Source organism: Blennius ocellaris (genome assembly GCF_963422515.1).
Source record: "Blennius ocellaris genome assembly, chromosome: 10".
Classification (NCBI taxonomy): Eukaryota; Metazoa; Chordata; class Actinopteri; order Blenniiformes; family Blenniidae; genus Blennius; species Blennius ocellaris.
Window position 1 is genome coordinate 8,225,123 of NC_137659.1, and position 26,876 is coordinate 8,251,998.

General features: G+C 43.3%; 1 protein-coding gene across 2 annotated transcripts; it reads right to left on the bottom strand.

Annotated features, from left to right (window-relative positions):
* Window positions 1–1,770: 1,770 nt before the first annotated feature.
* agla (amylo-alpha-1, 6-glucosidase, 4-alpha-glucanotransferase a) lies at window positions 1,771–26,678 on the bottom strand. 2 transcript variants are annotated; one of them, XM_080503639.1, is made up of 35 exons: window positions 26,608–26,678; window positions 24,181–24,308; window positions 21,840–22,050; window positions 21,020–21,189; window positions 20,158–20,361; window positions 19,468–19,649; window positions 18,498–18,609; window positions 18,290–18,416; window positions 16,782–16,884; window positions 15,999–16,096; window positions 15,698–15,837; window positions 15,353–15,540; window positions 14,905–15,028; window positions 13,386–13,549; window positions 13,204–13,305; window positions 12,068–12,223; window positions 11,039–11,189; window positions 10,846–10,970; window positions 10,654–10,766; window positions 9,382–9,516; window positions 8,917–9,047; window positions 8,704–8,840; window positions 8,494–8,627; window positions 7,749–7,924; window positions 7,546–7,648; window positions 7,146–7,269; window positions 6,968–7,069; window positions 6,472–6,583; window positions 6,267–6,402; window positions 5,769–5,881; window positions 5,478–5,689; window positions 5,306–5,403; window positions 4,051–4,138; window positions 3,126–3,259; window positions 1,771–3,021 (listed from the first exon to the last, which is right to left on the bottom strand). In XM_080503639.1, exons 2-35 carry the CDS (start codon window positions 24,266–24,268, stop codon window positions 2,904–2,906), a joined length of 4,611 nt encoding a protein of 1,536 aa, XP_080359765.1. In that variant the 5' UTR covers window positions 24,269–24,308; window positions 26,608–26,678; the 3' UTR covers window positions 1,771–2,903. The 2 variants fall into 2 exon arrangements, with proteins under 2 accessions (XP_080359765.1, XP_080359766.1); XM_080503640.1 differs by having other exon boundaries at window positions 24,181–24,305; window positions 26,608–26,669.
* Window positions 26,679–26,876: the final 198 nt, after the last annotated feature.

Genomic DNA, 26,876 nt, shown 5'->3' on the forward strand with positions numbered 1-26,876 from the left:
ACTTAAATGACATTTGGTCCTGTAATCTATTTCATCAGGAGCTTTACTTATATTTTCTTTTGATGCTTGAATACTGGGTGAGAAATAGTACAGATTTGTAATTCTACACCGTCACAAAACTTCTGGAGAGAATGTGCGACAACAACAAAGTCCCTGTCTTTCTTCTCCATCAGTGACCGTGGAGGGAGTGAACAGCAGCTCGGAGTTTAAGGGTTTCATGTTGCAGGCCAGAAGCACAGGGCAACAAGGTAACGAAGAGATTTAATCTGAACGTGGTTGTTAATCCTGATCCAGCAGTGGGAAGAAAAAAAAAAAAAGTCAACCTACTCACTGGCCACTTTATGAGGAAGACCTTCCTTCTTATACTGCGTTTTACCTCCTTCTGTCTTCAGATCTGCTTTAAATCAGTGTGATAAAGATGTGACCCTGCAGGGACAATTTACACTGTGTTTATTTCACTTCTATATCGCTGTAGTTCTTCATCTCATCCAGAAATAAGTTCATGCCTGAGAGTGTCCGAGTCTCAGGTGTGAAACAAGCTGCAGCTAAATGCGTTCTGCTCTCAGCTTCGCTGTGGCCGGTAGGGAAGTTCACCAACATCAACTCGGCCATGTTCACCGCTCTGGACTGTAACAACAAGAAGGTATGAAGGGAGGAGCTCAGCTGAAGTTACATCAGTTAAAGAGGGGGGGTGGTGATCTATAATCTGGGTGTCAGTGGAGGAAGCTGCTCTATAATCGAGATGTTAGCGGGAGGAAGACGCTCTATAATCCATGCATGTCTGTATGTATATAATGTGTGAGTAGGACTCTACAGTCACTCAGGCTTCAGGATCTAAGAAGAACAAAGTCCAGCTGACTTGGGAGGCACCGAGCGACACCAGCTACGGGGACGTCTACTTTAGGTAATTAAAAATCCGATTCACGGTAATTCCTTTTAAAAAAGTCCACCGGATGTGAGCAGACGTGTGTCGCTGCTGCAGTGCCTCTCTGATCCAGAGCTACGGAACCTTCTGGGTCCAGCTGAACAGCAACACTGTGAAGGCGAGCAGCGGCGGGACCTCGGTGAGGATCCACCTGGTGATGCATTCACTGACTCACCCGCCACACTGAGAGGCTGACGTGCTTCTCTTTTCTCCACTGCAGGTTTTCTCCTCCTCTTCCTCCTCGGCTCTGCTCTTCATCAGCCTGCTCAGTCTGTCGACCGACTACTGACGCACCCCTGTCATGGAGATCTGGTTTATATTAAAGTTTATTATGACTTTCATTGTAGTTTAGGGACATTTATGTAAAATCACCTTTGTACAGGAAGTGGCAGTGACAAAGCAGTCTGTGCTCTCGGCTCTTACTGCACACTCTGATGAAAACTTTTGTACTATACAAAAACACATAACACAGTAGATCATAGTTTTCCTTTTGTTTGCCTGTTAACAGAATGTTATTGACTCAATGCACCATCTTGTGGTACAATGTGGTAATACAACAGCTGGTTTATATCTGAATATCCCAACGTCTCTTAATTTAATACATGAACAAATAAACAAACATACCAAAGTGGATGTGGTTTCCTGAGAGAGCGAGCTGCTTATGGTATTGATCGGTGTCCTTTGGTGGAAATTGTTGAAAATCTGAATCAGGATGTGGGGATTATAGGTTACGAGAAGAGGTTTCTTCATCTTAATGTCTAAAGCTAAGGCTAGCTGTCGACATCAATACTTGTAAAGTAATGCTGGCACCATGAAACATGTATTAACGGAGAAGACAAGAAATCAGTCATGTAACAGTTTATTCAGAGTTGTTGTGTCTTCGACAAACGGGAAACGTTCAACACCACAGACAGGACGGACAGTCACAACATTTATCCAGTGAATCTCTGAAATTAAACAAGCTAAAGTTACACATATGATGAGGCTGCCGGGAAGACGAGGGGTTTAAAGGCGAGAGGTGGATTGTTGAGATACTTCAAAGCTACAGTGTCAATTTCTTCAACTTAAAATGCAGTATCTAAAACTGAAGTCTGCACAGGACAGACTTGATGAGATGTTTTAGGATATTGGAGCGAGCAGGTTTGTTCCAGCGGTCCCTTTTGTTTGCGTCTCAATGCACCACCTTGTGGTACAAACTGATATTACAACACTGTTTTCAGCTCAAAACATTGCACACTGTACCTTTAACAAAGTCATAAAAACTGCTGCTACAGCTTTGAATCGATTTAGGACTTCACAGCCATTGAAAGAGTTAAAAGCACACAGTGGTAGGAGACGTTTGTAGAAAAGCAGCTTTTCCACAAAATAAAAATATTTACTCCATTGGCAGAAATGTTTGTTTATCTTTTATTTTTCCCCTCACACTTGCTACGAGGGAGAGAAAAAAACATTAACACACAATGTTAAAGTGGGATATTTTAAAGTAATTTACCTGCTCCTGCTGACTTTTTTTCCACTTTGGGGAGAAAAAAAAATGGAAATCAGACATTCCTAATTTCACGTTTGTTTTAAACCAAACAGAATTTCAAAGTCACATTTTTTAAAAATGTAACACCTTTTAATCTTTCGAAACGCAGAAATAACTGACCAAACTTGAACTTTTCAATTATATTGTAATTTGAGTCAAGTATCTGTAGTGGCTCACCCCCTAGTGGCTCAAATTGGAATTACAAGACTGAAAAGCAATAAAGCAAAAAAAAAAGCTAAAATAAATAATAAATTTGATCGACATGGTAAGTATGCCTCCCTATGTGACTATTGTTATTATGGTGATGCATTTTAGTAAAAACTCTGCTCTACCAATATCTTCTTAATGCTGTTAGGCTGTAAAAAAAAAAATGTTTCTCTAAGGAAAATAAATGTTAAACTCTTTAAACTTTGAAATAAAAAATAAAAGTTAGACTAGTGATGTGACGATCTACAGGTCGTACAGGACCTCCAGCACGGTGGCCAGGGACCAGGCTTGAGTCTCGCAGCTGAAGGGGCAGTACTGTCCATTCTCATTGGTCAACTCTGGGAGACCTTTCCACGGAGACCTGGGGGGGGGGGGGGTTGGGGGGCATAGACGGGAAATGATGTGAGGGAAACCAAAGCCACCGATTGAAAGAAAAAAAAGAAATCTGCCGGGGTCCCGTCTCACCTCTCCAGGTGAGTGTAATGTCGCGACAGCACGTTCTTCACCAGGATCACCGTCTTGGCGTACGTGTCCTCGCCAAGCTTCTTGGCGAAGTAGAGTTTAGCTCGCAGGAAGTAGCCCACGGGCCACAGCCACTCCTAAAAACATTGGGTGTTTTAATAGATTAAGATTTAATAGAGAAGATCAGAACAACTTGGGCAGGAATTTTACCTGATGTTGGTATTGTTGAAAATGAGACATGGATTTTTTTTTTTTTTTTACAGGAAATGTAAGATTTTCATGCAATGAAAAGAGAGGAATATTACACTTCAGGGCATATTTTTAATTTCTTAACATGTTAAATGTCCAGTGATATTTGTCTAAATTCAAACACAGGATTAACACTGCACAATTCTTCTGAATTTTATTTAATTTCTGTGAAAAAGTGCATTAACTTTCAGCCTCGGCTGACAAAAAGGTTTTCATATCATGTTAATATTGCTCAGCATTAAAGGAGCTATGATGTGCATTAATATTCCTCGATAAGATGGATTTTTAAATCATTAAGAAAAGCTGTACGGCCGTTTTGAACATTTTTCTAAAGAGAATCCTTAGTCTTTGATTTCTGTGTAGGATTTTAAACGTTTCGAGATGATATGTCATGAGGTCCAACAACATTGTATTCAAAATAATTCAATCAAATCCAGCCTTGGTCCTGAATTTCAGTCTAAAAGTCCCTCAACTGAGAACAGGCTCTTCCTGTGTCTCCGTCTGTCCACGTCTACTCCCGGCCCGTCTCGGGGAGAAAATGCTTTCCGATGTTTCAGATTTAAGTGGTTTCCCCATTGCTCTCCCCTCGTGATGTCATGAAGGGAAAAATGTAAACAGGATGGAAGAAGTTTGTGGATGTAGAAAGCTGCAGTGGAGTAGTGACAGTGTGGGGACTCACCGGGCCCTGGTGGTAGTTGAAGCCTTTGGCCAGGTTGTAGTTGTCGTTGTCCAGCGCGTTATCGTACACGCCGCAGTACACCATGTCACTGCAGGGACACAAAAAAACATCTTAGCACAAAGATCCGACGAAGAGGGCAACATTAACATCATGGCGGTGTACTAAAGAGACTGTTTGCTAAACGGAGCTAGAAAATAATTAAGATGTTTAGGATGGCTAAAAACTCAAGCATTTCTGTTAAATGTTTTATTGAGTTTTACGCCAACATGAGTTTTCCTGTCCAGATGTGTCGAAAAGTGATGTAGAAAATAAATTAGAAGTCGATGTGTGATTAAGAATGGTACAAAAACAAACATTTAGAACAGAAGCCTGACCAAAAGAGACTTTTTTTTCCAAATTTCCACCAAATAAGGTTTTGCTGAAGCTGGAAAATATGTTAATTTTCTGAAATGAGCAAAAAAAACATTAGACATTAGATTCATATCTAAAATCTACAAATATTTTATTACATGTTTTGCTTATGTTGCCATTATTACTATTTTTTTCAATCTCTTTTTGAGGTTGAGCCGTTTTAGCTTCTTTCTTTTTTTTTTTTTTTACATTTTGGCTATTTTAGACAATCATTTTAATTTGACTTCTAGACTTTTTTTTTTTTTTTTTCATATTTTGCAATTCCCGGTATTTCTGGTTTTAACCGTCAAAACAGATGTTAAACTTAGATTAAGTGAGAAAACAACATGAAAAAAAACAAATACTCAGAAATTTCACGTTTTGTGTGTTTAAAGTATTTGTTACTAATTTGTAATAGAGCTCAGATCTGTTAAAAATAATAGAGCCACGTACAGCACAATTTCATTTCGAATGGGCCGGACTAGTAAAATAGTGACATAATAACCTTTTTATTACAATTTTCCTTGTTGTGCGACAGACTATACTTGATGAAAATGTTATGTTTCTCAACATAAAGCCAATTCTATTGATACTTTCTTCTGCAAAATACCGTGAAATGTCCCAAAACTACAATCAAAACTCTGTTTTCTTTGAAATTTGGACAATTTTCTTGTTTGTTTGGCCGGATTGGAGCCTCGAGTGGGCTGGATTGGACCCATGGGCCTCGCATGCAAGTTTTTAAAAATAAATAATTAAAAAATTGTGCAAAAACAAAATTTATCGAATTAAAACTGAGAAAACAGTGTGCTGGAAGGTGTGAAAGCTTAACATCCTATAAAACATGATAAAGTGATGACGTATTTACTCTGGGTCGAGTGTTTTCATTCCCAGTGGTCCCAGTAGTTTCTTTTCAGCCACCTCCAGAGCCTTCCACGCTCTCTCCACTGTGAACAGCTCTGGAGCCTAAACAAACAAACAAACAAACATGAATAACTCCTGCTTCCAGCTCTGAGTGGACTCCAGGCGGTGGTACTTACCACCACCATGGCGATGGTGAAGTTGGGTCGGAGCTGGTAGTCGCACCAGGGACTGGAGGCTCCGTAGCTGTCCTTGTAGATGCCCTTCTTGTGCACAAGGTCGGGCTGCTTCTCGTTGGGGTCTTTGGGGTCCCCGGACACCCAGAATCCTGCCTCGAAGGCCTGCTGGAGCTGCTGGTTCCAGTCGGCGTAGGAGACGAAGCCTTCTGCACCTGGAAGAGAGCAGGAGAGCCTCAGCGTGGACCGTCGCAGGACGCCAGAGCTGCCTGGACGTGTCAATAGGTGTGATACCCTGCGTGTGCACTTTGGCTCCGTCGTAAGGGAACAGTCCTTTGGCGTGGAGCTCCACCACCCAGCGGACGGCCGATTTACTGAGACCGACGATCTCCACTGCAGCTCCGTCCCTGCACACGACCACAACAAGACCACTTCAAAACACAAACGCATCTTTTGGGGGAAAGATAATGACACTGAAATGTGTCAACTGAAGAGCAGAATACTGATTGACATCCTAATAAATAGAAACAGCAGGTTTTGAAGGTGCAACAGGTAAAGTACAATTTGAGTATTTCAGTTTGCACCGTTTCACACTTGGCACTAACAAACTGATCAATTTCTTGAAAGCCTCGTTAAGTTGGCCCTGCCCATTTAATCATCACTTCAGCTATAATATTAAGAGCTACATAAAATCACGTAGTTCACTTAATAATCTTACAGCTTACAGTGTATTACATTGACAATTCAACCACTTGGTGCCGTACTCCTTCAAAATGGAGGAACGCGAGTCACCTGGGAGTAGCGGGCATGCCTTTGTTCCTCGCCCTGTCGCTCTCTCCCATCTTGTCCATCCATGTTCCGCAGTTGAAGCGGTTTCCTCCCGTCACGAAGCCGGTGGCCGGATCCACCTTGGAGGCGACGTTGAACCCTGCACAGAGCGCCGAGGTTAGCAAAGTCTCCCGCCGCTGTCGTGCCGTCCGACATCCGACCGAGTCACCTTCATCTCTCATGTGCCGGTCTATCTGGGGTCCGGCGTTTCTCTCTCTGTACGAAATCCCCTCTAGCTGGCGCTGCAGCGCGTCCTGGATCACATCGTACAGAGGCTGCTCCTGCACAGAGGAAAAAAATCAATACATTTATATAATATTTGAAGCATTAAGGTGGGAAATACTAACAGTGAATGAAATGTAACCCTAACATGAAATACCAAGTCCTGTGTTGATGATCTTTCTCGAGTCTGAAATCTGGGATTATTTAGGTTTGTGGCGTCCAGCTGGATCAACTCCACAAGGATGCACATTTTGTTACAAATCTATAGTCATGATATCAACTGAGTGAGAAAGGAGGCTAAAGCACAAAAATCAAGGGGAGAAATGTATGAAATACCATAAATATAAATACATTCATATGGAAATATACCAGTAGAACCCCTTTTGGACCACGAAACATACATACACCACACAGTAGAAGTGTGTGTGTGTGTCTGTACATACCACCTCCCCAGGTTTGCAGGGTTCGGAGTCATCAGTGGGGTACATGCGTGTAACGGGGCAGCGGAGGATTTCGTGACCTTGGGGAACGAGAGTGGCGTAGTCCTGTAGAGGAAGAGTGAAAACTGAACATCCTGACGTCTCTGAGGATTTTACATCCAAGGGGGGGTGGGGGTCACACCTGGATGCACTGCAGCCACCACCACACGGCGTCCCGGCAGTTGTAGCGGGCACAGCGACCTTCGCCCAGCAGGTTGGGGATCAAACCGTGGCGTAGGGTGCCGGCGAAGGCCAGGATGATGTTACTGTGGAGACCAACACGAGTCAAGTCCTGATACTGGTATCGGTGCGTCCATAGTTTTATCAAATGCCTTGTCTCGAAGCAGAATCCGATCTTTTCTGGATGTCCACTGACAATGTGTTGTTGTTTGAAGAGTCTTCTCTTGGCTCGGGTCAGAAGTTGAGCATTCGGGATGTGTCGAATCTTACTTCTCTAACAATTCAAGATATCGACTGCTGATGTGAACTAGCCGAGAAAGGAGTAACGTGGCGGCTTCTCTCCTGAAAGCTCCTCCACCTACCGAGCCTCGGCGTGTCTCCCGGTGATGAGCATCAGTCCTCTGAGAGCGATGAAAGTGTCTCTGCCCCAGCAGCGGAAGATCCCGGCAGAGAAATGAGGAAGGCCTGGAGAACAAAGAGTCACTTTCAAACTGAACCGCACAAAGTGAAAATGAAACCCAATGGTGGTGGGGGTGGTTGGGGGGGGGGGGGGGGGGGGTGTCACCTGCAGCCAGGGAGACGCAGCACTGCTCCTTCAGGCCCGTGGCCGGACTGATTCGCAACGGGACGTCATCAAGTTGACTGGACAGAGGAGGCAGAGCGGGGAAGCGTCCCACGCCGCACATCTGCACCGAACCCAGCGCCAGGTGGCGGACGAAGCTCGAACCGTTCTGGACGAAACTGGACAAAGAACACCAGAAAAGATACTAAAACCAGCCTGTAAAGAAAATGTACGTCAGACTAAAGCATCACCACTTTAATGCAATGTCAGTCTGGCAGAAGATGGAGGTTTGTAATGAATTCCAGTTATTTATTTAAAAAGAAGTGTACATACATTCTAGTTACATGTAAAAGTGTAGCTTTTGTGTTACTCCTAAGTCTTGTACCCACGGAAAAGTTTCAAGTGAAAACGCATCGTTTTTGTTTCAAACAAACAATATGGACGGGGCGTCATGACACTCTGGAGGCAAACATTGTTGGCATTGTCCATCTACCGAGCATGTGCAGAAGATTTATTTTACGATGGCCGCGGTGCTCATAGCAGGGTTCCCGCTGTCTACAGGGAAAGGGAGTATTTCCAAAAAGTGATGTTTTTGGTTTTTTTCCCCCCACGACAACGGAGTCGGGACGTTTTCAAAAAAGTTCACAGCTGCTCTGAACTGGAGATAACTTACAGTAACTGGTATACTGGTGATGAATTCCTAACAGATTCCTGAATCAACTCGTGCTGTTGGACTCAAACATCCTACCTGGACATGAGCTTGAAGGCGGCGTCCAGTGCCGTGGTGTAGGTGGACACCAGGATGGCGTCGAAGTAACAGGGGATGAGGTACCGGGGGAAGTGTTTCAGGTAGTTAAACATGGCCACCAACCACTGACCCACCTGTGGGACGAGGAGGAGGTGAATTACAAGGACTGCTCTGTTGAACGGCCAGTTTCTGTGTCGATCCTTTGCTCACCTGTGCCAGCGCGCCCTCTTTATTGACCAGCCGGTTGGAAACAAAGTCGATGAGCCAGTCTCCCTGCCGGAGGTTGGCGCACACCGGGTGTCCCAGGTCGTTGTTGGGACGGATCTGAGCCAACACGGAGATCAGACCTGAGGAGACACAACGCAGATCCAGGACACTGTGCAGACCTGACGGACTACAGACGGGATGTTACTGCGTCTCCACCTTGCAGTCCAGCGTATTTGAGGCTCTCCCAGCCGGGGATGCTGTAACAACCGCCTCCATCCTCCTGCTCCTCCGAGTCGCATCGGAACAACAGGACATTCAGCTCGGATAACGTCAGCTTGGACATCAGCCTGGGAAAAAACGAGTTTCAAATGAGACATCAGACATGTTTAACGCCCTTTGCAACTATTTGATGGCTATAACTTTGAATTAAAGCAGCGCAACATGTTGAAATTTGTATCATGTGTGTCAAATTGCGCTAAATAGATTAAACTGCAATAAATTATATTTCAATCCACTCTGCATTAATGGTATTTGAAATTTGAAAAGAAATCACAATTTATAGTGTGAGATTCACAAAGATTTTGAAAATAAACCATTGAAAAAAACTGAACAAAATCATAAAACAAAACAAAATAACCACACAAAAATCAACTGTTCGCTTCTGTGTGTGTGTATACTTACTGTGCGAGCGGCTTCTGCAGCGCCTCCGGGGTGTTGTCGTCCGCCACGCTGCCTCTCTTGTACTTGGGGCTGAACTGGGACAGATAGTACCTCAGTACTCCCACCAGCTTCTGGGCTTTGGGGTCCAGACTGACCCTGTAAAGACGAGATGGGGAGAGTGTACCAATTTAGACTCCGCCCACGTGGACCTTCAAACGTCACTCGGTCTTTGTTGCTCGGCTTTATTTGTCCTTAGTTTAAACGTTTCTTGGTCAGTTAAGGGATTAATTGACGTCTGATGTTGGTTTAGACTCATAACAGCGTTATTTTATTAAACGGAGACCATATAGGTGAGGAGACACTTTAAGCCTGTTTACGTTCCTCAAAAATCAAACAAATCGTACAACCTGACATGCAGGCCTGCCTGAGGTGGAAGAAGAGAAACAGTTACTGTGTACGCACCAGTCTTAGTATATATCTCACTAAATACATATAAAACATCAATCAGCATCAAAATACACACACAGACAAGTCTTGAAAGATATTCTGCTACTATATTAATACTGTAAAATAAACCCTATTAAAGAAGCACTGAGGGTAGAATGTGTCAAAAACATCAAATTCTCCCACAATTAAAAAGCAGCATTAAGTCACAGTGGAAAACGTTCACATCGTTTTCTCATCTTTGATAGTCATGCGAGGATGAATCAAGACAATTCATTCATATTTTAATAAGAGAAATGTACTTTAAAAATGTTAACTTCATTTATTTACCTCTGTGTTATTCTGTTACTTAAGTTCACAGTTACAATCTGCCCTTTAAAAACCACTATCATGGCAGTTGTAGTAATGGTTTATTCGGTCAACCAAATACTAAATGCAACAACAAAGAAAAGAAAAACAAAGAAACAAGCAGAGGAAGACCGAAGGGTTTAGGCTAAAGTTGAACCTATTTCGTCCAACCCTGTACAGAAAATACATGAAGCTTTTGCAATGGGTGTAACAGAACCAAAAACAACAACAAAAACTTGTATTTTCTTTTCATTTTTCAGAAATTTTCATCATTTTACCATTTTCTTTTTCCCCCCATTTTAGTGACTGTGCCTTTTTTCTTTTCAAGCTTCAGGGAGCTGCTACAAAAGTGCTAAAGTGCTGCAGACCCCTGCTCTCCATGAAGAAATCCTTTCAGCTTTTCCAAAGTGAAGCAGGGTGAAGTCGACGTCTGAACTCTTCCTGTTGATTGTATTTCAACATGCGGGCCGACCCCGGACGTCTGTTAACCTTGCGAGTTACCTGAAGGCGATGACGCTGCCCGGCGTCAGCTTCTGGAAGGTGATCTCCTGCACGAACTCCGATCGACCTTTAGAAGTCACGCCGGATTTCTTCACCAGCGTGCTCTCCTCCAGCTGCACACACACAGTTATGGTGGACAATCATCGACAGATCTCTCACCACCGGGATCACGGGTGATGAGGAAGAGCTCACCGGTATGTGCTCTTTAATCTCCACGGTGTACTCGGGCATGCCGTTGATGAAGTTTTTATCCTTCTCGTAGGTCCCAGCTCGTCTATCCACGGCCCGCGCCTCCAACACCACCTCCTCGATCTTACCTGATGGACACACATTCTCAGTATTGCCTTCAATCCATCCGACATGGCGGTCGATACCGAGGTCATACCGGGTATGAACATGGGGGGGACGTTGGCGTCGTACTGGTGGGTTTTGGGGTTCCAGAAGGCCGTTCTGCTGACCGTCACCACAGACTGGTGGGTGCTGGGGCAGTGACGGGTGATCGCAACGATATCTGCATCCACCTGGTCCACAAACACCTGAACACAGTGAAAAGAGATTCTGTAGTGCCGATCGGATCACTTCTCTGAAGTTAGCAACTCAATTAGGAATATTAAGTGGTAATTTAACCCTGCGACTGATTGGGGAATTTTCTTTGTTTGTATAATACGGCACGCTGGGAGTCATTAAGCATGTTGTGTCAATGGAAACCTCTGAAAATGGTTCGAGCTCAGGGTGTCAAACTGGGGTCAAAATTGAAAGAAAAACCACACATTTCTTGAGAATAGTGGACAAACAACACTGACACTGCAGCTGAGAGATCAGTGATGCTGCCATGAAAGATAGCAAGTTAGCCTTAAGCCATGCTGTCATGGTGAGCTTATAAAAACACCCATAATGCAACAGCTATAGGAGGAGTTTGTTGGACATTTCACTGTATTTTACATCAGAAGTTCAGATTTCATTGACATTAAATTTATGCCAACATTGTCGTTATTTTCTGTAGTAATTGTTTGTTGTTTGTGAAAATATAGACATTTTCACCATGTATACTTTGCATCACATCCCCCCAAATTTTTTAACTTTAAATTTAAAGGTAATGATGGCACTATTTTACCAGTGAAAACCCACTCAAGATGAAATTGAGCTGAATGTGGCCCCAGAACTAAATTGTGTTTGACACCCGGTATATATGGTAAAACTACACATAGTGTCCTTCCTTTTGAAGTTGCCATCATCTCCACCTGCCACAACTGTAAGGTGGAGGGATTATCTCGGCAAAGGAGAAGCGTTCGCCAACACAGATTTAGACACATTTTAGAACAATATTTGAGAGAAATTGGCCTTTTGTTGTACACAGAAAAGAAAAGCTGGATAATAAGACCCCTTTAAGTTACTTCACATGACGAGTGTGTACCTGCATGAATCCCTGCGAGGCCAGTTCCTGATGCAGCTTATTCACCGCCAGCTTCCCTGCTATGATGCCAGTCTGGGCGCACACTTCCCCCGCGGAGGAGGGCACGGCAGCGGGGTTCCACTTTGGGTAAAACCGCTCTTCCTTCACCACGGAGATCTAGAAAACACACACACGCACAGGTTAGGTTTCTCTGTCCAATGCTGCAGAATTACTGTAATATCAGCCTTCACTACTACTTGGGGATAAAGTTGAAGTTTCTATCAGACTTCATCAAAGGAGGAAAGTCCAGGGAGAGGTGTGTGTTCTTCACAGACATGCAGGCTGAGATGGAGAATCAGAGCTTTTAATAAACAGCTGTAATGGACTTTGTGTCACAGGGTCAAACATGAGGCCCACAAAAGGCTCCGATACTGCTAAAGCACCGAGCAAATTGTATACGTTTCAAAGAAAACAGATTTTTTTCCCCCTTACTTTTGATTTGTATTTTTTGGACATTTCATTGTATTTTGCACCAGAAAATATGATTAAAACTGGTTTTATGTTACAATAATTGTTTAGTTTTATGAAAATGTAGATATTTTTTATCACGTACAGTGTGGGCCACAACAAAGGCAAACTTTACAGTTCAATTCTGAAGGTTATTATGGCACTATTTTACCAGTTGTACCTATTCAAGATGAAACTAGGCCGTTTGTGGTCCCAGAACTAAAATGTATTGGACACCCCTGAACAAGAGGTCTCAATCGACAAGGACTCTTCCTCTCCTACTGAAGTGCTTGACACAAACCACATAAAAAAATGTATCCCATATATTTACATCAGTAGACTTCGATTCCACAGCAAAAAAAACAAACAAAAACAAACATACAAAAATCTCAGTTTAAAACTAATTGTTAGAGTTTATTGATAAGCACATGAGTAACACATCAACTCTCAGTTCAGATGGAGCTCTGAAGAATTGATTTTTTTTTTCACATCGGTAAATTAACAAACAATATTCCATGTATATTTGACGGTAGAGGACAATTGGAGAATAATAGAGTTACGTCAAGAGTCTTTGTGACATCTTCAGATCCGTAGTAAATAAAACACAATAGTGGCTCTCAGAGTGAATGTGTGGTTTGGTGATGGCAGACCTGATGTGGCACCAGCTCGTCGTATCCTCTGGTGGAGCCGGTAGCGCAGCAGGCCATGGAGACGATGGCTGAGCTGGGCAGAGAGTCCAGCGCCGACCGGAGCTGTGGATCAACAAGCAGTCAGAAACCGGTCCAGGACCACGTCAGAACGTCTTCCGACACGCCTCCTGCTCCCGCCCCACCTGGATGGGACACTCGTTGTCGTGGGTCACGTCCAGGAACATGGCGTGGGCGATGGAGGGGATGAGCGGGCGGAGGCTGGGCTGGACGAACGCTCCCACCGGCTCACCGCCATAGCGATAGACGAGGCGGCCCTCCTCGTGACTGTCGCCGGCTGACATGGCCTCTGTGGACGGGACAAAGAGGAGAGGGACGTGAGAGAACGGCACATAGGGTGATGAGCCAAAGCAAGAACAACCCGAGGAAACTGTAGGATTTACATTAATTTAATCTTTAGCTTTTAATGGTGTCGAGCTACAATACGCGGCATGGATTGTTTCCAATATTTTGGACACATCATCACACACAAAGTTGATTATTAGTTTGTATAACAATGTCTACAATGTGTAGAAAGCAAATTTGAGAGTTTGAGTTCCCAAATGCTTGAACAAATCCCACAATTCCCTTGTTCCTTCTTGAAGAAACAACTGCATTTCCTGCAGCACAGTAGATGAGTTCATACATCCAAACTTTAAGCCACACTCCAATCAAAGCAAGAGTTCTCCCTTTCACAGCTGCAAACTTACCTTCAACAAACCACTACACTTGTTTCAGATCAGCAAAAAAGAGAAAGTAAGTACAACTTAAAAGAAACAGATCTGCTGTAAAATCAAGATTTTGCACAAAATGAATAGAATGCTGCATTTCTGTAAAAGAGGTCATTTCATGGAGCAATCTAGACAAGGAAGCTAAAGAATGTAAACCACTTCCAAGATTTAATTATGTAAAAAAAAAAACATAGCATATTACTAGAATTTCATAGAAATGCAGTAAAATTATCGTAGTGTTTATGAGCGATAACTCTGATATGATCTTATACTCATTGTTTGTTTTTTTTAATGATCATTTTAAACTGTTTGATACAAAGAGGCAGTTTGCATAATTGTTTTTGTATTTTTTTGTATTTTTATTTTATCAATGAATAAAACGAAACCAACTATCTAACAATATGATCAACTTAAACTTTTAAAAGTAATATTAGTTATCAATTTTAATGAAAGAAACACAATGAGGTTGAATTATGGGTGAAAGCTACGTTCATATTTAACCAAGTCAAGTTTGAATGTGATTTTATTAAAGTTCAGTAAATGCCCGAGTGAAGATGGCAGTGTTTGTGTATGAAGTGAAGACAACAGTAGCGTACCTCGTATGAGCGATGAAATCCCTAGCTTGGTAACAAAGATATTATCCAGCTCCTCGCTGCCGGTGAACAGCTCAGCCACCACATACAGGTTAGGACACACTCTTCTGGCCACATCCAGCATGAACTGCTCGGCCGCAGAGAACAGCCGGGAGGCGAGCGTGGCGGCGTGGGGGGGGAGGGGAGGGGTTAATATGGAGGAGAAACAGCCAGTGGGTGAGAAAAGGCCTCCAACATGCAGGCATGCCGGAGAGAGAAGGATGGCGAGGTGGAGGTTTTGGTACGGAGAGAAGACAGGAGACAAAAAGAACTCCGATTAGTTGGTGCATGAGCGGATGTACCTCGTATCAGGCTGCTAATCCCCAGCCGGTTAACAAACACATTGTCAATGAGCTCGCTGCCCGTGAACAGCTCGGCTATCACATACAGATTGGGACGTGCCAATCTGGCTGCGTCTAACATGGCCTGGACAAGATGGCGAGAGCGTCGTCACAGACAGGGAGAGAGGAGGAGGAGGAAGAGGAGGAGGTTAACGGGGACAGGACCTGACTCGATACGTTTACTTGAAATGTTGTCGTGCAAACGAGGCCTGCGAAGCCGCTACTTTTGAATCGGAAACCGGAAAGACGGCATACAGATTTAATGCAAGGTTGCGCTATTAAAAAAAGACTCTTAAAGACTTTTAAGTACGTAATATTACGGAATGCTTAATTGCATCCCGACACGTCACTTGAAAACATTTTATATTTTTCCGACCACTAACCGATCTGAGGATTAACATGAAAATACCTCAGCCACGTGTAACGGGGTCGAATGGCAGTTGTCCAGTCGGACTCCGTGGAAGTATTGGGCCGTGGTCTCCGTGTACTTCTGCATGTGAGCCCACAGGTACGGGCAGTCCTCGGGCCCGCTGCCATAGCGCAGCTTGACGCTGTCGCCCCAGCAGATCAGCTCGCGGCGCAGGTACACGTTGGAGCCTGGGGAGAACAGCAATAATCCAGAACAGAGAGCGTTTCAAGATTTGAGCACATATTCTCAGAAGCTGTTGTTTTGTTGCACAAAATGTAAAAAAAAGGGGGGGGGGGAGTACTGGTTGTCTGTCTGTGTTACTTCTGCTGTGTTTATTATTCTTACCTGGCTCAGCGAAGTTGCGCAGCGGGTCGTCGCCCATCACCCAGCCATTGTGAGCCAGGAAGTGCGACATCTTGGCCGGCTGTTGGAGCATCTTCATCTCCTCCTCCAGGGTCATGTCCTCATACGGGAAGGTGAAATATCTGAGACGGTCAGATGGACACATTGAGACCAGGAGATGACCAAACCTTCCTTCACGCGTCCTCAGAAATGTCACGATCGCACAAAAAGATGCTAATCTCATACAATTTATGAGTTAAAAGCAGGTTTAATCATGAATGCTTTTCTGTTTAACATCCATTACCTGGTGACCAGAGGGTCTTTGCGGGTGACGGGACCCAGTTTGGGGCCGTGACCAGCCAGACGTTCATACACTACATTTCCTACAAGGCAGTTGACGGCCTGGTAGAAAAAAAAAAAAAGAGAGAAAATATTTGCTTTAAAAAAAACCAAAAAAAAACACAATGCAGTTTCGGTTCATGCCTCCTACAAATCTAACGGAATGTTACGAAATGCTGTAAACCAACAGCGAAGTAAGCAAACTAACCTTTAAAGTTTATTCAACATCCCCCCCCCCCCTCAAATCCAGCCTCGGTTCTGAATTTCTTCCAGTCTAAAAGACTGAATAATGAATTTATTCAGTATATCAGTGAGGCAGAGCTCCACTACCGAAAGGAGGGTATTTCCCTGCATGATGTCATTAAGGGAAAATCTGTGAAGTGTCTTTATGAGCACACATTTGCTAAAAAGTGGGGCAAGCAAATGGGGGAGACGACAGACTCTCTTCACTTATGCCTCATGCACAGGCTATGGGGACACATATTACACTTAAAAAGCCATTATAAGGTGAATTTTGCGTAATATGGGGCCTTTAACAGTCACGGCCAGAATACACGCTATGTAGTTTTGAAGGATGAATATTGTGGCAATAGGAGTCACAAGAGGCACCTTCCGGGTTGTGTATGATCATCTCATTCAGGAGACTCACCAGCAGGTGTCAGCTTTGGCTCCAGCATTCCAACACTCACATGTAACCTGCTCCTCAGAAAACCTACAAGAGGTGGTGCAGCGTCAAGGCGAGTCTCACCTGCTCCTGATGCTGGTTCACGATGTTCCGCTGCTCCTGGTTCAGCTCGTTCAGTTTCTGCCTCAGCCAGCCGCAGCATTCGTCGATGTGCTGCGAGGACGAGCTGCAGAGGGAGGTCACGTCATGTTTATGAACATATACAATGATCAACTGAACTGATACATTAGGTCTCAAGTGGATGTTTCATCCTCAAACTTGATTTTGGAAACACAAAGATGGGTCTGGGACCGGGTCAGAGCGTCGACCAAACTGCAGCCCTTGTGGTCAGTATAAAACGTTGTACAGGTTCTCCGTACAGGCTCATAGAGGAATGTGGGAAGAGAAGAATGCGACGCGCGGCATGATCGACGTTTGTCAAACTGCTGCAGCTTTTTATAGAAAGATGTCAGGATACACATTGTGTACCAGCTTGTTGCTCAAAAAGATCCTCTACCTAGTGCCACGGCTGATTGCTGTACATGATGACTAAAAAAGCTGTCTATCAAGACCAGATTTGTATTGACTTGCCGATAACTTTACCTTTATCACTGAAATGTCAACAACACATTTATCATGTAGTGACGTGAGCCTGGTTTTCTCAAATTGGACAGAATTGTAAACATAAATTAACAGCTTATATTCTGCTTATTTTCTGATAAATATCTATGTAACATGTTTTTGTTTGCATATTTTAGGGGTATAGCCAATTGGATATTGCTATTTTAAAGTCTTGTTCCACTCTTTTCCCTGCCTATATTATCAATTTCAAAATTTGGAATTCTATTTTGGTTGACATTTTGTCAGATAGTCTCAATTTCTTTATATTCTGAGTGACATATCTACACCGTAGGGGGGCAAGCGAGACAAACTTTCGATTCCACTGTGTGTCTTGTAGGTACAGCAGAATTGACAATGAAGTCTGACACCTCAGTGATGTCGCAGTTTGAGTCCCATGAACTCTAAAGTACTTGAGGCACAGAGTCTGATCTTAGTACGCTTTAGTTGTTCTCCGCCGAGGGTTCGGGACCCGTTCGTTTGGGGGAGTACCAGAGATCATTGAGGAAACTGATGCCTCGTTTGCTCTGAGGTTGTCAAAATTTGATTTTCAGGTGCTAAAAAAACAAAACAACACTCGTCATCGAGCTGCCTGAAACCAGACATGTTTACTCTTCTTTCATCTGCGGTCTAATGCAAAAAAAGCTGACATTCAGGAAACCTTATTGTCTTGCTGTGTCCAATAGTCCACCTGAATATATGTAAATGCCACAAATTCAAGCAGCGCCCATTAAAACTTCTGCCTCCTGCAGGAAGAAGAGTTTTAAACATGTTAAAGCAGTCCCAGGTACTGTATATGTGTTATTGTTATGAATCCAGGTAGTTTCATACCACAGAGCAGTGTATATAAGTGCAAGAAGAGTCTAAAAACTATCCAAATAATGTGTTCTCTCTTAACCAGGACAGCCGTAATGTATTCTGATCAAGTAGTGCATGGAAATTGAAAATCATCACATTACACAGTGGAGGCTCACCTGTGAGGTACAAACGTCGCCAGAGCAGAGTCCATGTCCACCGTGTTGCCAAACCGTCGATACTGCGGATCCTGGATGATTTTCAGACCTTTCTTCCCTTCAGTTTTGCTTTGGTCTGGCTTTGTACCTTAAAAACACACATGGAAAATGACTATTTGTGCTCATGTGTCTATAAGTGTTGTGTATATATTGTATGCATGGGCTTCACCTTTCTGCAGCAGCGTTTTGAATTGCTCCACAGCGCTGTCCACTTTGATCTGGAAGAACTCCCAAAGCTTGATCTGAGGAAACACGTCCTGCCACATGACGGAGCGCATGGCCTGACGTGAGGGGAGACAAAGAAAAATATAGATAACGGAATTGAAACATGCTGTTCATTCTGTGGCTTTGCATGTCTCGCAAAAAAAATGCATTAAATGTAGCTTTTAGATCGTATCAAAGTTTGTGGAAAACAGGAAAATGAGATGATTAGACAGAGAATGACATTCTGGGGAGATAATTTGTGGTTCATGTGTTACTTATATAACTTCAAATCCAGGGAAAGTCATGGAAAATGTAAATAAAAAGAGAGTGCAATGATGCCTGAATCACTTAAACCCCATGTTTGTCCAAGACAAGCTCAAAGATTTCAGCATACATGTCTATATAGGTGTGTGTATATTTGATGCAGAGCTCGTAAATAAAACAGGGCAGTCACAGCCGAGATACAGAGCGGTAAAACCAGACATAAACAAAACAATTGATAAAATAAGTCAAATCAGCCAAAAGCCTGTTTGAATAAAAACTTCTTGCACTGCCTCATAAACGTTTCACATTAAAGTTAACTTCTGGATTCTGAAAAGTTACTCTGATCATAATTGAATTAACCAACCAGTTGAAAAGCTACATGTGGAAAAATGTTTTCTGCCTTTGAAGATGTAAATAGTTTAATAGAAATCCACTGATGTGCAAGTTGCAAAGTACATGATGAACCGAGGCAGAATAGTGTTGAAATTGTAGTTATTTTATTCAAATTTCAGGTATTTCTTAATACTTTGCTGCGCTACAATAAAGACAGATTAAGAGTTCCAGTTATTATAATGCTATTCTCTACCGGTACGGCCCACTTGAGATCACATTGTGTTGCACGTGGCCCCTGAAGTAAAATGAGTTTAACCCCCCCCTCCCCTCACACTTACATTGAGGTGGCTGTCGTCGGTGATCTCGGCAGGCAGACCTTTAGCTTTGTAGCGTCCCTCAGCGACTCTGGTGGTCAGATGGCACATGGCACGGTCCAACACCCAGGCGGGCCGCAGGTGAGGCGAGTTCACCAGGTTGTATCCGCATTCTGGATGCTCTTTAATCCAGGGACTGTTAGCAGCTGCACAGACAGACACAGAATAAAGACTCCCCTGTACGATCGATAGATCAACATGCACACGTCTCATATTTTCGGTGTAGATAGTTCGACGGTGTTATAAGACTTTCCGCCTATGTGACAATTAGAGAATTCGTGTGGATTTATGGAGGCTTGCTGACGGTATGACAGCCAGTCGGTAAATCAGCCTCTGAGACGCTACATAACCTTCTAATCGGGCTCCTTTTACAACGTGACCTTTCAGGAAAACGAGGGAGGCTGAGACGTGCAAAGTGCTAATATAGGATGGGACATAGAGTCCAGAGCTATGTCATCTCGTTTTTTCCCTCATCAATATATAGAATAAGTTAGGAGGACTTGATGTTATTACTCCACTTCTGCATAAAAAATATAGCAGTTGGGTTTTAAGAGATGAGGAGACTAAACAGAAACTTTGAGGCGCTCGGGTTTATTCTGTGTTTTCAAACCAAGAAAACAAAAACACACACCAATGCGAAAAGTATGCACTAACCGGTATGATTGTACACCACATCGGTAATACACGCCATGTTCCACTCCGCCTTCATCTTGTCCACCAGAGCGCCCACTTCCACCCAGGTGTAGTTCTGACCCTCGGGGCTGAACTCGGGGCTGAAGGTCAGCTGGTCGGCTAAGGAGTAACAGGAGCGAGACTCTCCGAGAGTCTGCAGAGGAGTGAAGTGGATCATGTTGTATCCTGGAGGTGAAATCCACAGAATAAGATGATCACACTTTAACAACTTTACTAGTTAAAAGCAAGGAATCCAGAAACATACAAGTGAACTTTGAGTATTTCTCCTTTGACAAGCTTTACGTCACAATTTTGTTTCTTCGCAGACATAAATTATAAGCAGCGTTTAATAAGCAAAAATCTAAAAAGTTTCGGGAAGTATTTTCCAATTTGATCAAATATACCAAATTCCTATCTTCACCAATTTGTTGTGCTATAGGGCTGCTCAATAACGTGCACATTTATTGTGAACGAATTATCAACATCCAAAGACTCAATAAACAGCATTAAATATAATTTCCATGCATTCATATTATCCATGTCAACATGTTTGCTCAGTTATCTTCGATGCGAGTGGACGAGGTCACACAGTGTGTGGAGAGCTTAGTGAGCCTCCTGATGGTGGACCGTCCCTCCCACAGTTTAGGACATCAGCAGCCTTGTAGCCAGATGTCCACTCGGAGGACACCGTCGGTCCTTGAGCAAGGCCTCTTCACTCCCATCTGCTCAGATTGCATCAGGAAGGACATCCAACAGAGAACTTGTGCCAAATAAACCAAAGTTTTCCCTGAAATCAATCAAATCTAGTAACCGTGTGGAGCCACTTCCTCCAAACATTACCCACCTGACTCTTTGGCCACCCTCAGTCGATCCGGCCAGTCGTCCAGCTGGCCCAGACATTTGGACAGGTAGGTCTGGATGGTGATGCAGTCTAACGGGAGGACATGGTTATCTGCTCCGACTCGAAGAAGTGGGTCCACCACAAAGTAGCCTCCACCAGAACGGTCTATATTTCTGAAGATGGGGAGAAAAAAAAAAAAACGATTAAAAAAAGGAATGGCTAATGAAACAAAAGTAAAATATCCTCACCAGTGCCCTTAAGGTTCTATGGAGGTATTATTGGTGAAAAATCACTTTTAAAAGGGGAACTTGTAGTTGTGTACCGTGAGCTGTGCACTTGTTGTCATTGGAGAGGAGCGTTTGTCTGTTTTGCGGCAGAAACGGAGGGAAAAAAGTGACGGGACGCTACATTTCTCAGCTTCGCCTCGGAGTCAAGTTATTAATGTGGCTAAAAAGACAACATATGTATGAATGTTGCTGAGATCTCGTCTCCGCTGTTGATTGAATGAATGTGTCGAGTCCAAGCGGGGAGAACTCCTCTCATCTTCAACGTTGACACATTTCTAAATCTGTGTAGTAATCCCTGACCACCTGAACTGATTCACCACACGATTACAGACAAAAAGGCGGTCAAATTGCATAATTTCTCACAGCTGGAAAACTTCAGTTCAGATTGGACTCCCTGGAGCTGTGCATTTGACACGCCTGCTCGAGCATAGGTGGTTAGTTTCGGGAAGAAAGTAACAGTATGCATGTATGTCGACAGAGAGGAAAGTAGGTCAAAAGGAACTGTAGGGAGACGATTCTGAGAAGGCCGATCTTACGGGAATCCAAAGTAGTACTGATAGGAGCCGGCCATCTTGATCTCCAGAGAGCAGTACTTGTCGGAGTCATCCTCCCTTCCCGTCGGGTAGTTCCACGCCAGGGCACGGAAGTTGCTCCGTACAAACGGCTGCCCATCCAGGGGGTAGTTGGTGTGCACGATCACCCTCTTCCCCTGGAGGCTCGGACCCAGACGGAACTGCAGCTCGAAACCTGAAGAGAAACACCGGACATCACAACATGTGACCGTGAGCAATAAAGGAAACTCTGGAGGAAGAAACGATCCTGACCTGGAGGGGTTGAATTTACTTTTCATCTCAGCTGACCTCACCTGCACCAAACAAGTTTTTAGTTGTTTTGCATGACCTTTCAGTAATTTGATGTTTTTCGATCTGGTATTTATGGTCATTTTTAGTCATTTTGTGTCTTTACATCTTGCTTAAACTTTACTTTTTAATTAAATTGAGTGTTTTTAGGTCAATTATTATGGATTATGTCTTTCTTCATGTTTTAATGTAGATTTTTAGTCATTTTGTGTTTTCTGACTATGTGTTTATGTCAATTAATATGGAGTCTTCATGTTTGTCACTTTTTGTGAATTTGTGTTTTGCTTCTTTTTATGTAGATTATTTGTCATTTCATGTCTTTTATTATGTTTTTGTATGTTTTTATGTTGTGTCTTTTTAATCACATTTTTATGTCAATATATTTCGTGATTTCGTGTCTTTTTATCAAGGTTTAGTGTAACTTTTAGGTCAGGAGAAACTGGACTTGAACAGTATGGTCTCGAACTTGCCCCGCTGATTCATTTCAACCTCTGACTTGGCCATAAATAGCCTGCTGACCTACTGTTACACTTCTCCAGCTGTACAGTGGAGAATAAGGAGGACTTGTAGGTGGAGGTGAGGGCAGCAGACCACATCGTAAACACACCGCTAACCTCCTTCAACGGCATACACACTGCCAAAGAGCACCAGCTGCATTATGAAACCACCCCACCCTCTGGAAAACCTCTGAATACACTAGAAAGAGGACTGAGCCTCACCTCTTCCCCTTTATGTCAATATTCACCAAAGATTAATAACTAATTAATAAGTATTCCTATGTCAGTATCAGTGGAGGGGTGATGGGGGGGGGGGTCAACTGAAGTGACGGATGAGAAAAAATACAGCCTTTCCAACAGGTCTGCATCATAACTCTTCTAAAACTGTCGTTTTTGGCTCTCATCCATAAAGGGTTTGAATAGTATCTCTATTGGAATGAAAACATAACCAAAGAGAGAAAGTCTGTCCTGTTCAACTTCCACAGTCCGGACCATGACAGGGTTGTCTATATATAGTGCGCTTTTAACAGGCAGTTCACAAAACCCGCTATCAGGTTCAGTGTGCTGTAAATGTCAAGTGGTGCACTTCTGCACGACTCCTTCAGTAAACGCACACACAAACACAAGCGAGTTGTGATCTTTAGTTTTCTGCTGGACTCCAGAAGCATTCCTGAAGGGATGGCTTGGATTTCAAGTGTTTTTGAACTACAATTTCCGGAAAACTTGAGTGATTCCTGCTTGAAATATTGGCTGGTATTAGCTTACTCCTGTTTAGTTAGTGAGGTTAAATGTGCTCCACAGAGAGAAAGAGAGCAGCTTCATTTATAATAATATGATATTATATAATAATATTCTTTTTTTTAAGTCAAAAATATGAACCACAAGTGCCGCATTTTAGAGGGAAATGTTTTCACATTGAGTTTTGCCACAAGAGATTAGCACAGTTTACAAGTCAACTGATGTAGGCCTCCTTTACAAGACAATGTTCATGTGAAATAAAAAACTTTCATTGCGTAAAAACGCAACCTTTTGAAAACCAGTTCTTCAGAACGTGTGCGAGTAGATGAATAATAGCAAAAACAATGTGATCACAATGTACGATGCACAATGTTGTGTCCGCTCAAAGACTCGGGGGCATAGCGCCACCGAATTGCCGGAGCCTGTGAGCCTAAACTCAGGGTGAGGAAAACCCAGATTTTACAGAAGTGGATCTCTCTACTCGAAACTGGTGATTTATCTGTATTTTAAACACTTGTAGCCGAATTCATAGATTTTTTTATCTATGAATATCTTCGTACGCATTGACCACTCTTATTACATGTACACATTTAAATCCAGATCAGTAGATTTTTTTTCTACACATTTGAAAACGTAAAGACATTTGCAGATTCTGGTTTAATAATGTTAATTATTTTTTGACCTTCAACAAGTCTGTTTTTGTTCTATATGTATGAATTGTTTTTTTTTAACTAACTGGTTTGTTTTTCCAGAAGATTTTAGTGTTACAGTGAATGGTTCACCTTGCTCCAGTCGGAACAGTGTCCTCTCTAAATTCTCCTCCTCGTTGAGGACGAGCACTCGGATCTGCTTCAGGTGTTGGGGCAACATCTTGAGGGGTTCTCTTCAAACTGGACCGGTCTCTGGCCTGCTGTGGAAATGAAGAGAAAATTCCTCCGATCAACAACCTGAATAAAAACACACATGAACAGTAGGAAGCAGGAAATGGCACGGTGCCTGACAAGAGGCTCATTTAAGATGTGTGTGTGTGAAATGACTGCACAGTACACCGAGTTATTGTTGGAAGAGAAGGAAGAGAATGAGGCAAAGTGAGCTTCTCTATCAAAACATGAATGGAGGAAGTTATTAAAGATACCCATGTCAGACTGAATCCGGTTTTCCAAGCTGTAATTGTACCTATCCAGTTTAATGTAGGTGATGTACATCAGAGTCCACACAACACTTTATGTAGATAAGAAGCCAAAAGTATCTTTTATGCAGGAAAAAGGATTTCAGGTGTTTTTTGCAGAGACAACCACTTGGAGGTTAAGGGAATAATAATTTTCTTCTTCCTATTAACATCCAGATTATAGAGCATCTTCCTCCAATTAGCATGTGTAATTCCATCTGAAACTGATTAAAAACATAATGCTCATTCATATTGTTATAAGCGTTGGGAATAACTGCTTCTAATCTGAGACAACAGCAGACCGGACACCATCACTGGAAGGTGTGTCCAGAGATTTATTGCACATGCAAGATTTCACAGCAGCGTGAAAGGAATCAACAACTTCTGAAGAGGTTGAATAATCTGTAAACGACACAGATTCATGAGGTAATGCGGAGGAGGAAAAAGGGGCTTGGTGGTTCATACACTCAAACTAAACACACTAATCAATGACCTAAAAAGACTCAGCGGCGACATGCACAGAGCGTGGAGAGATAACAGCGTGGCGATAAGGAGGTTGAATGTGAGGTGAGGACATTGAGGCAATGACTCGGTTGGGACATGCTTTGTGTAATTTGTTGGAACACAACATGAGGAAGTTAGTTTCTCTCAAAAAACACACACGTTAGAGCTGATTCTGTGCAGGAAGATTCCTCAAAACTCAAAATTAATTCATTGTGTATATTTATGCAACACATTCTCCATGTTTACAGAAAGAACCAAGAGTCTGATTAATCACAATAAATGTGTTACAAGAACTAATCCTAAAGTGCATTAAGGTTATTAAGGTTAAGGTTAATAAAGCTCAGTAGTCTTTGCCCAGGAGTTCATACAAGAAGCTCCAGTCAGCTGAGGTCAAGGGATGTCGAGGAGTTCTTTTTCAGTCGATATGGTTGGAGTTGGTGGAATGAATCTGTATGGAATTCTATATAATATAATATATTATATTCATTATACAGCAGTCGGCCCATTTCGATCATAACTAACAGTAATGAGGATTATTGACAGTGGAAATTATCAATGACTGCAAGTGTAATTTTAACTTCAGTGTGAAATGATAAGGTCACAAGACCACAGTGGAGGCCGCTCATTGGCCCCCTGCAGCCCTGCATGGGAGCAGTCTGTGTACACCTGCATGCACACACTGGCTGGAGACATGCACAAGGGGGCTTTAGGTTCAAACTTGTGCAGCAATCGGAACAGGTTCAGGGACCCCCAAGTCACTGAACCCCCCCGAACCCTCCTCCCTCCTCCCCTCAGGCCTGCGCACTGCAGCCACGGTCCCATCGGAGCAAGGTCAGGAATCCAGCCTTTAATGTCACACTATTTATAAAACTCCTACCTCTGGTCTGGCTGCTCATTGCATCCGTGTCACACACAAAGCAACAAGCATATGTGGACGTGCGGCCACAACAACGATGATGGCGGGGGCGATTATTTTGTAGAACTCTGCAGAACTAGCGGCCGGTGTGCGGCGGCGCGCGGAACTCCGTGGCAAAAAGTGCTAATTTAAAGTTAATGTACTCATAATTAATCCAATATTCACCGTAGAGCAAATCGCATAACCAGAGCTTACATGTTCAGCACAACTTAACAATACGGCTCAAATAGAATTCATCCAGCGGAATCCTATATAAAAATACGCCTACTTATTCAGAGGTAGGTTGGATACTGGGCGCAGTCAGTTACAGGCAGAATACACAGTGGTGGGCGGGCCCCGAGACTTAGAATTTAACAGGAAGATAACGCAGCACGGGTCACAGCTTTAAATCCACACAACTATAAGTTAGCGTAGCGACATTAGAAACACAAACTGCTCCATGAGCACAAACATCAGGGCGTCAATCCACCAAAACAAACGCAACGTGACACTCGTCACGTTCACCAGCCGGTCAAACTTGTAGCAACTAGCTAACGTGGCGCGAGAAAGGCGCAGCACGAAGCGGCGACGTGTGGGACGATCCTCGGAGGAAATGCACAGAAACCCGCAGCAGCAGTTCACCTGTCAGACGAGTCCTGCGTGCGTCTCAGACACCGGAGAACAGCTCGGTCCGTGCGGGATCAACTCATTCCTCTTCTCCGGACGGAGGGGGTGTGGTTTGAGCTTTGGGGGCGTGGTTTACACCGCCGGCGCTTTTACCGTAAAGACAAAAAAAGAGAACACCAATAATGGAGCGAATTGAAACTGCGGGTCTTCGTCTGAAGATTATAACTACGGCAGGTTTGATTCCCATCTTCATCTGTCTATGTACCAAAGTGTCCTTGAGCAAT

What these genes read in the sequence shown, in the direction of transcription:
- agla (XM_080503639.1), bottom strand. Translation starts at nt 24,268, where the DNA reads ATGTTGCCCCAACACCTGAAGCAGATCCGAGTGCTCGTCCTCAACGAG. An exon ending in CCCCCCCATGTTCATACCCG is followed by an intron (nt 10,971 to 11,038) that starts GTATGACCTCGG and finishes TGTGTCCATCAG; the next exon opens with GTAAGATCGAGGAGGTGGTG. An exon ending in CATTACACTCACCTGGAGAG is followed by an intron (nt 3,022 to 3,125) that starts GTGAGACGGGAC and finishes CCCCCCCCCCAG; the next exon opens with GTCTCCGTGGAAAGGTCTCC.